At 46.0% G+C, this 15,270-nt stretch overlaps 1 protein-coding gene across 1 annotated transcript in view; it reads right to left on the bottom strand.

Annotated features, from left to right (window-relative positions):
• Window positions 1-7,334, bottom strand: part of synpra (synaptoporin a) — a gene marked incomplete at both ends in the record, with an annotated part of 30,151 nt that extends 22,817 nt beyond the window's left edge. Inside the window, 2 exons of the mRNA XM_080545654.1 lie at window positions 7,049-7,114; window positions 7,317-7,334. Of these exons, the coding sequence (XP_080401780.1) occupies window positions 7,049-7,114; window positions 7,317-7,334 (84 nt within the window). The remainder of the gene's footprint in view (window positions 1-7,048; window positions 7,115-7,316) is intronic.
• Window positions 7,335-15,270: the final 7,936 nt, after the last annotated feature.

The following is a 15,270-nucleotide window of genomic DNA, read 5'->3' as shown; positions in this document are numbered from 1 at the left end:
ACTCCAGACCTTTAAGCGAGCGCTAGACATGACCTCACTCTCTAATCCCCTGTGAGGTCATCTTCACTGAGCCCAGTTGAGGATAGTGGCATAGGCATGAGCTGTGGTCCCAGACGCTGGGCTGGGGATGCCAACAGGAAGTGACAGGGCAACCTTTTCCTGTCTGAGTCACAGGCGGCTGCTGATAGAACGGTCTGGCCTGAACGGACAGGTCTCGTAAAGGGTACATGGGGCTTTAGTAACTCTGGTAGTCGTTGGTTTCTCCTTGCATTGATCTGACCGCGCCTTGAAGCTAGGTAGCATAGCACGAAACTCACTCTGTCACAATGAACACATTGGAGAGTTTGAGGGTAAAAAAACAGACCCAAGTCTCCATAAAACTGATCAGAGAGTAAGCAAGTTAGCATTATCAGACCAAATGAAGAGCGCCTTATACAGGGTTCCTACAAGTTTCAACAAGTCAAATTTAAGACCTTTTTAGACCTTTTTTAGACCTCTTTGAATAGAATTTTGGACCTATTCGCGACACCATGTGATAGCTTTTTGTCATCCTCGAGGTGATGAAATTAGGGATTTCACTGCCATACAGACAAAAAATGATTTTTTTGGGGTTCCAGCTTGATTAATTTCTGCGTAAATAGATGTGGTCGGACTGATTTCCTTGCAGGATCCCATTTTTAAGACCTAGCACCTCATTTTTAGACCGAAAAACTGAAATGTAAGACCTTTTTAGGCCTTGTAAATTGGATTGCTGGATCTTAGACTTTAAAAAAAAAGCCTTTAAGTAATTTTTTCTGAGTGGGGCAGTCCCACTCATATTTTTCATTTGTATTGATAGATAAAGTGGAGAATTAGACAGGAAGGATGGGTGAGAGAGAGAGAAGGGATGACATGCAGGATATGTCCCCGGCCGGATTCGAACCGGGGACCCTGCGGTTACATGGTCGATGCTTAACCCGCTACGCCACCTAAGCGCCCCTTAAAGGCTTTTTAAGACCAGCGTGGGAACCCTGATCAGGTTAGTTCGTGTTGGTATATCTGAAAACAAAGATGAACAATTCTGGAGCAAATCAACCACCCCAGCATGTCTGCTAACAGGCAAACACCCCAATAAGCCATCCAAGACAGCCAACCACCCAGAGCTGTTCAACCGACCCAGTAACACAAAATCATCAGGAACTAGCGCCTCCTCCTCCTCGCCCGCAACTGCAGGACCAGGAGAAAGCTGTGTTCCAACAGCGACCGCTGAAAGAACAGGCATAACTTCCCCCTACAGGCATGCACTGCACAGGTCCACTCAGACGAGTGTAATAGGGCTTCAGTAAATCCACATGACAAAGTTGACTACCTTTCCTTCTTTCTGGAGTAGCTGTATCTGTACATCCAGTCTTAGTGCGAGGCAGAGGGCCAATCCAATCAATAATCAGGTACCCAAATGGCTGACTACAGGATTAGGAAACTGAGGCAGAGGTTTCAGTGCTCTTAAAGCCCAACCACCAGGTGGAGGCAGTTATTGATTAGGCCAACCACCAGGTGGAGGCAGTTATTGATTAGGCCAACCACCAGGTGGAGGCAGTTATTGATTAGGCCAACCACCAGGTGGAGGCAGTTATTGATTAGGCCAACCACCAGGTGGAGGCAGTTATTGATTAGGCCAACCGGCCAGGAGCATGAGTCTGCTCCTCCTGCAGAGAGAGAAAGCAGACCCACAGCCAACAGCCCCAACAGACCGTCACAGTGCATCTGCCTGTGTGTGTGTGTGTGTGTGTGTGTGTGTGTCCTTATCTGTGTAGTTGTGCTTGTGTTTGTAAGGAAGTCATAAATGATCAGAAACCACAGGGACGGGTACTGCTGATGTGAGACCCAGTGTGTGTGTGTTTACGCCTGTGAGTGTGTGTGTGAGTGTGTGTGTGTGTGTGTGTGTGTTTACGCCTGTGAGTGTCATCCCGGTGATAAGCTCCTTGTTCAGTAGAGGACACTTCAAATGGAGAGAGAGAGAGAGAGAGAGAGAGAGAGAGAGAGAGAGAGAGAGAGAGAGAGAGAGAGAGAGAGAGAGAGAGAGAGTGTGGGTGTGTGTGTGTGTGTGTGTGTGTGTTTCTGTTTATACTTGATTCAACCAAGTGTTTTGTGAGGGAAGGGGTTGGGGGGGATTTGTGTATGCTTGTGAGGGTTAATATGTGAAATAGAAAGTGTGTGTGTGTGTGTGTGTGTGTGTATTTGTGTGTGAGAGAGAGAGAGAGAGAGAGAGGGAGAGAGAGGGAGAGCAAGAGAGAGAGAAATACATTCCTGAAATCTTTCTCGATCTTTTCCTCTTATGAAGTGCTTCCTGATTTCCATAACTTTGAAGGCTTTCTGGCCCCTCTCTCCCTCTCTACTCTGCTCTACATAAGACAGGGAGCAAAGGTCAAAGGTCACTCACTGGCGAAACATATCCTGTATAACATCTTGACCTTGTGAAGCACCAACCCTGAGCAGAGGCAGAGTAGAAGCCTTGCGGCGGCTCTCCCTTCAGTTTGTACGAGCAAAACTTCTATTTCTCTGCTGCAAGATCTGATCCGTCTGTCTATAGATCACCATGCCTCCGACGAGAAATGGAAAGAGAGCTCAAGGCATGTTATAATAAGGGATATAACCTATTTAAAATATGTTAAGCCAAAGTAGATACATTTCAATTAATTTACATTGACCATACTGAACATGTATGGTAAATGGTAAATGGACTGCACTTATATAGCACCTTTTTTGCTGCTCCAAAGCTGCTCCAAAGCGCTTTACAACGGCCTCTCCTTCACCCATTCACACACACATTCACACACCAATGGCGGCAAGCTGCCAAGCAAGGCGCCGGCCGGCCCGCTCACTGGGAGCAATTTTGGGGTTCAGTGTCTTGCCCAAGGACACTTCGACATGTGGCCAGCCGGGGCTCTAACCGCCGATCTGCCAACCTTAGACGGCGACTCTACCTCCTGCGCCACAGCCGCCCCGGTAGTGTGAAGAAACGTCATCTGACATACTTCTAAACCCCAGGCAAGGCAGCTATAGTTCATACAGTACGATATGAGGATGACATCATTACAGTCCAGTGTTGGCATCCTCAAAGAGAGGGCCCTGTTACTCATAACTGGGACAAACGGAGAGCTGTGACTCACCAACATAAGATGATGAATCCTAACTGCCTGCACGCAGGAACACACGCGCGCACACACTCACACACTTTGTTTTACACCGTCTTGGAGCACATCGCAGCTCCTACATGAGTTGCGTGGTGCGCGGGGAGCTAGCAGCTGCATGGACAATGTGCAAGAGTGACCTAGAGCATGAGCACACATGGGAAACTACCACTCTGTAGCTGACCCATACAGAGTGATCTGTCTTGGCCCGTTTTGAGTCTCATATCACTCTGCAGAGCGACAACCACCCACAGACACACAAGAGAAACGTTTGAATTTGTGCAGTTCTCTGCATGAAAACACACAGCCCTGTATTCAAAGGCTTACTTGTAATATAAATGTCAATATAACGCATCCTTAAATGTCAGAGTCTTGTAAACAAACAGAATTGACAGCCGTGCGCCTCTGTGGCAATCACAGACACACACATATGCACGAATGCACTAACATGTAGGCCTAGCAGTATAGAGTTCTAAAGAGCTGCTGTCGTGTCAGACTAATTAGTGTCAGAGTATTACAGATTTACCTATTTTGTGTTTCATGATCTCCAAAAAACAACGGAGAAGCTAAATAAAGGGCCTCTCTCTCTTGCGAACTAAACTGATTTTGAGGGCAGACATCTCGTGTACTGTACTCATCTAGCATCCTGTGGTCTGGACAGGACAGAGCCTGGACAGATAAGTACGTCTGTCTAAAGTAAGTGATTCAACTATACATCACAGTTATCACAAGCAAAACTTTCTATACGAATAATTGCGCTTTGAGTTGCATTTCATGTACGAAAGGCGCTATATAAATAAAGCTTTACTTACTTACTTAATTGCCAAAAGCACAATGGTAAAGTAAGAGAAGAAAACAATTGGGTTAGTGTTTATTTTATTATGCAAAAGTTCAGGTAACATACAATTGGAAACAGTTTGGTGGGAAGTGCTAGGGGAGAGGTCTGAGGAGGAGGGCCTCCTGGTGTAAATGGTAAATGGTAAATGGACTGCACTTATATAGCGCCTTTTTTGCTGCTCCAAAGCTGCTCCAAAGCGCTTTACAACGGCCTCTCATTCACCCATTCACACACACATTCAGGGCCGCAGGTGTAATCTAAAGAGATGATTTTTAGTAGTATAGGGGCGGCTGTGGCGCAGGAGGTAGAGTCGCCGTCTAATGATCACAAGGTTGGCAGATCAGCCGTTCGAGCCCCGGCTGGCCACATGTCGAAGTGTCCTTGGGCAAGACACTGAACCCCAAAATTGCTCCCAGTGAGCGGGCCGGCGCCTTGCATGGCAGCTTGCCGCCATTGGTGTGTGAATGTGTGTGTGAATGGTTGAATGAGAGGCCGTTGTAAAGCGCTTTGGAGCAGCAAAAAAGGCGCTATATAAGTGCAGTCCATTTAACGGAGTGATGGTGCTGGGGTTTAGGGACTGGCCGTTGTTTGCAGATAGAGAAGGGCTGTTCCTTTTATTGCCTGGTAGGCAAGCAGCAGGGTCTTAAATCTGATGTCACTGTAATAACACTGTGGTAGTATCGGGCAATATTATTCAGGTTTAACTTGGGGGTCTCCTGTCAGACTGACTAACGATAACTAGATGTTGTTTTGTGTCTGCATATGGCCCTTCCCATTAGTTAAAGTTCAACCAATCGGAGTATTTGGAATGCTCTTATAGCGATCCAATGTTCCAGTGGGTTGGCTGTCTGTGATGTCACAATGCTGTGTTCTCTCCTCCTCTGTCTCTGTGTTCTGTTTTAGCTCTCTGAGGAAAACCATCATCTCCATGACATTGTGACATCTCATGCTTAAAGCTCCGCCACTCCAAGTCACCAAGGCACATGATCCACAAGTCACCATCCAATTCAAGCTGTGTGTGTGCGTGCCTGTGTGTGCGTGTGTGTGTGCGTGCCTGTGTGTGCGTGCCTGTGTGTGTGTGTGTGTGTGTGTGTGTGTGTGTGTGTGTGTGTATGCCTGTGTGTGTGTGTGTGTGTGCGTGTGTGAGAGTGTGTGTGCCTGTGTGTGTGTGTGTGTGTGTGTGTGTGTGTGCGTGCCTGTGTGTGTGTGTGTGTGTAAATATACCCCAATTTACAATTGAAGTCATTATTTACAGTGCCATGCAACTGTATGTTTTTTTCTCCATGTGACAGGAAATTTGCTACCCTTTCATGCGAGTGGCTGGCTGCACGGAGGACGCACATGTGCACGCACGCACACACACACACACACACACACACACACACACACACAGACACACAGACACGCACGCACCACACACACAGATCTGCGAGCGTTATCTTCAGCATACAGATGGTGCTCTGGATCATCGGTTTGCTCTTTTGGGCTGACCCACAAATATCACCATTAATCTGAGTCACACAGAACCAACCATGGTGACTGACTCTCCTTCTCACTCCACTGAAATCTGCACAGTTTCAGCTAAAGGTGACTTGTTTTTTACATGTTTGTGGATGATGTTATGAGACTGAATTCCCTCAACTTTGCAAAACAAACAAACTATCACAAGTAACGGCATTGAGATCTGAGATCAGCATGCACAAAGAAATTACTGGAAATAAAATACTATAGCAATATTCAGCAGTCTTGGGATATACACACACACGCACGCACGGATGCACACACAAACACACACACACACACACACACACACACACACACAGACACAGACACAGACACAGACACAGACACAGACACACACACACACACACACACACACACACATGCCCACCAACACACAAATAAAAATGCAGGTCACTCCTCCGCACAGCTTTATGTGTGCATTAAACACTTCCTACACTTCCAAGTCATGGATTTTCTACTCCAAAAAATACCAATTCAACTATACTGACAATGGCTACAGCAATTTTACATCCATCAATTAAAAACATTTCACCATGAGTGTTCTCTTCCAAGTCCACACAGTTCAACAGGGAGGCATACATCCTGACCCGCTCATGGCGACAGTCATTTCTATTACTCACATCATAAGGAAATCAGGTATCCCGTTTTACGGCATCCTTAACTGTAAACATGACTTAAGCAATAAGCACAACATATCATTTGGGTTGAATAAGTCACACGGGGCTGAGATTTCTGAATATAGCCTAAGCAAATTCTGTGGGCAGAATCAATCAACTGTTCAATCAATTATATGCACAGAGATCCTAAAGGCGCACACGCGTCAATTAGGCTATAATCCCACGACAGTAAAAGCCTTTAAAAGTCCAACCTTCTGGAGGACAACCAAAATCAACAGTAGGTGACGTTAGAATTATAAGGTTCTATCTCCATTATTGTCAAAATTGAGTCTTTTACATAATCTGATCCATTAGGTGTTTATTAATGCCTGTGTGGTGTTATTTTTAAAATGTTGACATTTTTGAGTTAGTAATTAATAAAATACAAAGGTTCCATCTCACAAAACATAATGGAATGTAAAAACTTTGACGCTCAATATCTCTGAACTACCCTAAACGGAGATAGAACCTTATCATTCTAAACGGAGATAGAACCTTCTCATTCTAAACGGAGATAGAACCGTATCATTCTAAACGGAGATAGAACCTTATCATTCTAAACGGAGATAGAACCTTATCATTCTAAACGGAGATAGAACCTTATCATTCTAAACTCACAAATTGCAGATGTTTGTTTGCATAACAACGCGTCGAGTACCGTTAGTTATATTATAGTTAAAAGGCGCAATAATTAAAGCGCACCGGGGGTATAGAGCGCGCACATTAATGTGACCGCTATGCAGAGATAAACCTCAAGACAAATACTAATGCACAGTTAGTTAAGTCTATACACAACAAATCTTAAGTCTGTACAAAACAAAATAGGCTAGACATCATGTTTATACCAACATTGAACTTACCCATTCCAAAACGCGGATAAATCCCAGCGGTAATTTAAGCACGTGGAACGTCCCGACAGACACGAGCTAAAATAATAACAAGAACAACAAAAAATAAAAGGCAATTATTCATTTGCAGATATTAATATTGTAAACAACAATCCACTGCATACATGCAACCTACAATGTCTCTGATACTAATCAGACTACTCAAACCATAAGCAAACCATATCGATAACGAGGGGGATCACATAATATATATTTATATATCCACTATCATCCGACATACCTGGTTAGCGGTTTCCATTTTAAGAAGACTTTTCTTTCCTCCCTGCTTGGTTTTGGTTATGGTTATGGCCAGGGCTGCCAAGTTTCACCAAATAAACACAGTTGATTGCGTGAGACTTGGCAGCTCTGTTATGGCTATCCAAACCAAACCGATGTGTCTGCGTCTCCCGCGCGTAACGAAGACTCCCAGCTCTAATTGCTACTCCGTACGGAAACACCCGAGCTTCTCTCGGCTTGTTGAGAAATGAAAAATCACCATAGTGACAAGCAGGGATTGGCTTCACGAAAATAAACGATGCTTTCAAACATTTTGAGATTGGATAAGATTATTTTGATATCGATTGAGCTTCCAGCGGTATATGGAGACGCGCTGGAGAAGGAGCTCTGTCTTCCACGCTGGACGGTTCATCTAAAGAGATGTGGTTTCCAAATTCAAAAAACCCCACTTAAAAATAAAGACATTCGGCTGTTATTGCCATGCCATGCGTAAACCGATGCGTAAAAGGCTAATTACACACACGTGGAAGGATGGAGATTGGTCGAATAGGTCCAAACATCTCTCTTGCGCAAAGTAGCGTCTGTGTGTGAGAGAGAGAGAGAGAGAGAGAGAGAGAGAGAGAGAGAGAGAGAGAGAGAGAGAGAGAGAGAGAGAGAGAGAGAGAGAAAAACCTTTGGATAAAAGCAGTCATCTATATTAACTGATCACTTGCTATCTCCAAAAGCTAGAGAAGTTGTCACTTTTACAATCCAATGACCACAGCACCTCTGCAGGGAACATAACTGTAGGACAGTACTTCCTTGTTTTTGTATGTCATACATTTAGATGTTTGACCATTAGAGCAGAACCTATGTTGATGCTCAGGCCCACCTCTACCCTCCCTATGGTAGATACAAATATACAACATTCTGCTGATATTCAGTATAACATCACAACCTTGAGTGTGATAGTGCTTTTATACAACAGTTCTACAGCGCAATTTATTAGTTAACAGTAATGAGTGACAACATTATGATTTGTTTGTTTATTTAATCTTTTATTTTGGCTCCGTCAACAAAATATAGTTCCGCAACTGGACTGTTGCCTAGTAACCTGAACACAAACATCTGCAGGCGAGCTACTTTGTATTAACGGTCATTTCGGAGTGATACATAATATATAGTTAAAAGTCCCAGTGCTGTTATACTGTATATCAGCACTCATGGAATGCCTCTTGTCCAATCAAATGACTTGATCGGAACTAACTGTTGTATAAGATTCTTTATTGACCCTTCAAACCATTCCAATTCTGCAACGTTCTGAGTGTCACAGTCAGGGGCCTAGGCGGGAATGTCAACATGGCGGCCAGATAGAACCAACCGACCACTGCAAACCAGTGTAGACAGACGTGTTATGTTATGTAACACAGTGGAGGGTTAGTTTCTGTGGCTGTCAGTGCAGTCACAGCACACTGACAGGTTCAAATGGCTCGGTGAAAAATATCATGTTTGCATGGGCTTCAGCGAGACATCGATTGTGTATATTTACACGAAACTCGACCCCTTTTGTGCCTTCCCTTTTCCCTGTTGAGATGATGATCCCACGCTGTGCGATTGACATTCCTAGTCAGCCTGCTGGAGGTTGAGCATTTTGTCGTCTAATTAACCCGCCGAGGCAGAGAAGAAGAGAGCTGGAGTGTAAAACTCACTGAGGGCAGAATGGGCGAGCGAGGCTTCTTGATTCTGCTCCAGTGATGACACGTCCAACACAGAGAAGAAGAAACCAGGCTGACAGCGTAGCTCATTCTACATCTCTTCTTCTCCCCTGTTCTCTCTCACACAAACGTGCGTGCGGACACACACACTCAGGCACACACAGATACACACGGACACATGCAAGAGTGCCAGGCACACACACACACACACACACACACACACACACACACTCTCCCCGCTCTGTCCCTGTGATTAAGGAACTGTTAGATCTGATCAGTTAAACTCCTCATAGGAAATCTAAAATAATTGAGCAGGCGCAGGAGGTAGAGCCGCCGTCTAATGATCGCAAGGTTGGCAGATCAGCGGTTCGAGCCCCGGCTGGCCACATGTCGAAGTGTCCTTGAGCAAGACACTGAACCCCAGATTGCTCCCAGTGAGTGAGCGGGCCGGCCGGCGCCTTGCATGGTAGCATGCCACCATTGGTGTGTGAATGTGTGTGTGAACGGGTGAATGAGAGGCTATTGTAAAGCGCTTTAGATAAAGGCGCTATATAAGTCAGTCCATTTACCATTTAGGGGTGTTCTAGGGGAGGGGTCAGGGGTGTTCTAGGGGAGTGGACTCACCGATTTCCGCCCCTCTGTCTCTGGTGGCTACGAATCGTGTGCACATGCAGAAACACAACACATCTAATGTCCGACACTGCAAGTCTGTTTCGGGGGTTATATAATTATTGGGGAGGATGTTGTTTCCCGCCGTGACCAGAGGTGGCAGACTTCCAACAAACTTACTCTGTGCTCCTATAAATGTGACCTCAGCTTTCCTCCTAAGAAACTATATGATCCTCTTGTGGGATTGTGGTCTTTCCCTTGATAAATAACCTCTCTGTCTCTCTCAACACATGACTAAGCCATGTGTTGTTGCATTCAACTGGCCACATGTCGAAGTGTCCTTGGGCAAGACACTGAACCCCCAAATTGCTCCCAGTGAGCGGGCCGGCGACTTCCATGGCAGCTTGCCGTCATTGGTGTGTGAATGTGTGTGTGAATGGGTGAATGAGAGGCCGTTGTAAAGCGCTTTGGAGCAGCTTTGGAGCAGCAAAAAAGGCGCTATATAAGTGCAGTCCATTTACCATTACCATTTAAACAGCATTGTTTATACTCACCAGCAGTCCAGGCCAGAGTCCCAGAGCTGCCAATCATTCTCCCAGCACCATGGTAACCCCCCCTTCAAGATTCCAAGGGGGGCTATCCACCCCGAAATGTGCAAATTGCAGTTTGCCCCCCTCAGGAGGAGCCACTGTTCATTTGAAGGCTGCGGTTACTTGACTGTGTGTGACTGTTCCAAGGTCAACTGACGCCCCTCCACCCACCCTTAGTGCCTTCACCACCACCCCTCAGAGAACGCCGAGGAAATAGCTGCAAATAGATGCAAAAGCACCTGCAGGGATTTCAGCTGTGGCCCTCCTTCCTTCTCCCTCTCTCTCTTTTTCTCCCCTTCCACTCTATCGCCCACCTCCCTGACAGAGGAGAGACAGAGAAGGGGTAAGAGTTGGGGGTTTGTGACGCCTCCCACTCTGCCTGCATATTGGCTGTTGCTGGTTCCTGTGGGAGCCGAGTGGCAGAGTGGGTAGGTCGTCAGGCTAAGTGGGGTCACCTGGGTTTGGGGAGCTGAGGATGTGTATATCAGGTGGGTGTGTCCTCAGCTCACTCTCTCTTCTTTTCGTTTGCTTGCGGTTCAGTTAGGGTTGTTTGTAAGGTCTCAGGGTACCACGTTTTGGGGCCTTTTAGTTTTACATTACATACATCCATACACCTCTTACACATACAACATACATTCTACACCCATTCACTCATGGCATACACCACTGATTCTTATCCATATTCATATACATATGTTATTTAGTTTATTTTGATTATTTACCTAAATAAAACTTAAGTTGTATTATTCAAACACGTGTGGACTCCCTTATTTGCCACTACCTTCGGGTGTGTGACAGGGTTCAAAGATGAACTTCGCTGCTTACAAGTTGAAGTGATAAATGTTCTACAGCAGCACGTTGAAGTGATAGTAAGATCAACTCCCGCCTGGCTCTCGTGGGGACCATCCTAACGCTACTAAAAGCTTCCCTGGGGATTACAGGAAGTCTCCTTGCTCAAGAAACAGCATCATTTAGGTCTCCATCTCCATCCCCCAGGGGGGAACACTAAAGAGAACCTGTCATATGTTCTGGCAGGTGTCGAAACGGATCACACACACACACACACACACACACACACACACACACACACACACACACACACACACTTAGAAGAACGGCAAATGTACTGCAGACCCAGTGGTGAACACACCTGGGTACAGCACCAGGGGGCTAGAGAGAGAGGAGAGGGAGGTGTGTGTGATAGATTGTAATACCCAATCTATGGGGGATCGAGCATTGTCGACACAGAGAGAATTAACCAACACATTAAGGTTTGATTAGCAGTGAAGCAGTGATGGGTAACGAGATATGCTGTGCCTCTAACCATCATGTGTGTCTGTAAGACATTTGATAGATATCTGTAATTACTACATATTTGGAGGAGGCAGGGAAATAAAAGCTAAGCTAATTGATCGTTAAAGCCTTTGCCAATGCTTGTACGACCTTTAATATTTGGAATATATTTATATATTTTTAAATATTTAAAGCAGTATTTTACTATGTACTACATAGAAATAAAATTAATCGAACGTACAAATGATCTCAATTTTGGCTGGTACACATTACACACTGTAATAATATTAGTGGCTGCAGGTTCTAATTCCATGAGTTACCACCCTGCCCTACAAAGGTACACACAGTTCAACTGCTGAAGGGTAAGACAAACAGAGAAAGACAGAAGTTTGGGTTGACATATACTGTATATATAATAACCTTGCAGTAAGAGGACTGTGTGGTAGTTGAACGTTGTCACATCGAGGACAGATAAGCCTTGTCACTCTGTCCTGTCCTCCTCCAGGGGAAGAGAGGGTGTGTGTGTGAGATCATGTGCTGAAGAGAGAAGTAGTCAGTCACACACTCGTGCGCAAACACACACACACACACACACACACACACACAGGCACACACACACACACACACACACACACACACACACACACACACAGGCGCACACACACACGCACACACACACACGCACACACACACACACAGGTGCACACACACACGCGCACAGGCGCACACACACACACACACACACACACACACACACACACACACACACACACACAGGCGCACACATACACACACACACAGACACACACACCTGTGTCCCTCTCGGTCATGTCTACAGGATAAAAATAGATAATTCCTGCCCTCATAACGACACCTGGGAGAGCAAGGGACAAGGACACTTCTACATGTGGCCAGCCGGGGCTCAAACCGCTGATCTGCCAACCTTGCGATCATTAGACGGCGACTCTACCTCCTGAGACACAGCCGCCCCACAGTTGACAGTTTCTAATCGGTTTTTAAATATTATAGTCAGCAGTTTTCCTTTGATTCTACCCAACCATTGCAAGCATTGTGTAATTTACCTCTGAAACAGGATTACAACCCTTACTGCTCTTTCTCATGGACATCAACCCCATATCAGGTGTTCTATCGTGCTGTTTGGTTCCATAGACACTAGATGGCAGTTGCAGCGTATATAGCATGTAGGGCACCCATTGGAATCTAGCGGTAAAAACAACAAGTGGCTTTAATTTTTTAAAATATATTTTTAATCGTTTAATCGCTAGACACCTTGTTTTCGAGGTGAGACCCTGCCTCTGCGATCGTCTTGTTCGATCTCCAGGCAGTCCTAATCTGAGTGAGAGTGATCACAGTGGTGCTGGGAGAGGATTTCAACAGCAGGAGGAGTTAAGCTGGTCGGCCTAGAGCAGCACAGCCAGACCGCTGCTGTTCTCTCTAGGTGTGGATGGAGCCGACAAGCAGAGCGACACCAGGAACAATTACCATTCTTCTCTCCTCCTGTTTAAGCCTCTTTTCATATCGTGCTGCGTGGAGGAATTATAGCACGACTGAGAGACTAGACTGGTCACTTATCCACCTCCTGCAGGAGAGAGAATATCAGTGGAGCCCACTGCTCTCTGAGCCATGACTGTGGAGCTGGCACACACCCCAGAACACTTCCACACTGCCTCCTAGGCACATGTCTGTCTGAGGTGTGTTGTAAAGGGTAAATGGGCTGCACTTACAGTATATAGCGCCTTTTTTGCTGCTCCAAAGCGCTTTACAACAGCCTCTCATTCACCCATTCACACACACATTCACACACCAATGGCGGCAAGCTGCCATGCAAGGCGCCGGCCCGCTCACGGGGAGCAATTTTGGGGTTCAGTGTCTGGCCCAAGGACACCTCGACATGTGGCCAGCCGGGGTTCGAATCTGCCGACCTTGCGATCATGAGACACCAGCACTACCTCCTGCGCCACAGCCGCCCCATGTGGGTTTAAGGGTTAAAATTTAGATTTCGGGGAGGCCCTCTTTTTAGGGTACAGCCGACAGAGGCCCCTTGGCTTGTACAGTATGAACAGGAGTGCCGAGATGGGTTCTCACATACGTTCTCACAGCTCCAAACGACGCAGAGCAAAGCGAACTTTATCTCTAAACTCCGATTCAAGTGAAGCAAATGTTCTAGTGAGAACACCCCCTCAATAGATAGATTGGGTCGTGAGTGAAGTCGCTCCTCCGTTTATTTTCACAGGAGCAATGTGAGATATTTGGCCTCTGACAAGCTTGACACCATTCTGCTCATTTTCTGCAGTGACATGTCATAGCTGGGTAGCTTTGGACACGTCACATATTTCACAGTCGGTTCTTAATGAAACATATCGTCACGTGCCTGCGAAAACACAAAGAAATATAAAACGCGATTAGATTTTGAAACAAAGGGTTAGGGCTTTTGGAAATATGTCTGGTGAAATGGCATTAGCCCTGGTCTCATTCTGCACCAGTAAGACAGCGTAAATAATCAGGATTAACATTAGCATGATGAGAGAGAGAGAGAGAGAGAGAGAGAGAGAGAGAGAGAGAGAGAGAGAGAGAGAGAGAGAGAGAGAGAGAGAGAGAGAGAGAGAGAGAGAGACGGGGGAAGAGAGCTAGGTCTGTGACAACTTCAAACTCAGCGTGGTGATAGACAGGGACACATGCATAACACATAAACACCAATGTGCATTCAAGCACATACACACATACTCATCTCTCTCTCTCTCTTTTACACATATCCACCCCCCCCCAACACACACACACACACACACACATACACACATACATATCTCTCTCTCTCTCTCTCTCTCTCTCTCTCTCTCTCTCTCTCTCTCTTTTACACATATCCACCCCCCCCCCCCAACACACACACACACACACACACATACACACATACATATCTCTCTCTCTCTCTCTCTTTTACACATATCCACCCACCGACCGACCAACCCCCGCCCCCCCAACACACACACACACACACACACACACACACACACACACACACACACACACACACACACACACACACACACACAGGTGTTGTATATTTCCGGGTCACCATAATCATTTTGACACCTCAGCTGAGGTTGAGCCACTGAAGCCGATGCTAGGATAAACAACCAGGGGCAGACATCTGAGTCACTCACACGGGTGTCTCTCTACTGTCTCTCTACTGTCTCTCTACTGTCTCTCTACTGTCTCTCTACTTCTCTCTCTACTCTCTCTACTTCTCTCTCTCCTTCTCTCTCTACTTCTCTCTCTCCTTCTCTACGTCTCTCTACTTCTCTCTCCCCTTCTCTCTCTCCTTCTCTCTACGTCTCTCTCCTTCTCTCTCTCCTTCTCTCTACGTCTCTCTCCTTCTTTCTCTCCTTCTCTCTCTCTCCTTCTCTCTCTCCTTCTCTCTCTCCTTCTCTCTCTCTCCTTCTCTCTCTCCTTCTCTCCCTCCTTCTCTCTCTCTCCTTCTCTCTCTCCTTCTCTCTCTACTGTCTCTCTCTCCTTCTCTCTCTCCTTCTCTCTCTCCTTCTCTCTCTACTGTCTCTCTCTCCTTCTCTCTCTACTTCTCTCTCTCCTCTCTCTCTCCTTCTCTCTCTCCTTCTCTCTCTCTCCTTCTCTCTCTCCTTCTCTCTCTCCTTCTCTCTCTACTTCTCTCTCTCCTTCTCTCTCTACTTCTCTCTCTACTTCTCTCTCTCCTTCTCTCTCTCCTTCTCTCTCTCCTTCTCTCTCTCTTTCTCTCTCT

Source organism: Nansenia antarctica, assembly GCF_963989245.1.
Source record: "Nansenia antarctica genome assembly, chromosome: 15".
NCBI lineage: Eukaryota > Metazoa > Chordata > Actinopteri > Argentiniformes > Microstomatidae > Nansenia > Nansenia antarctica.
Note: the sequence above shows the minus strand (reverse complement) of the source record. Positions and strands in the feature narration are given on the sequence as shown.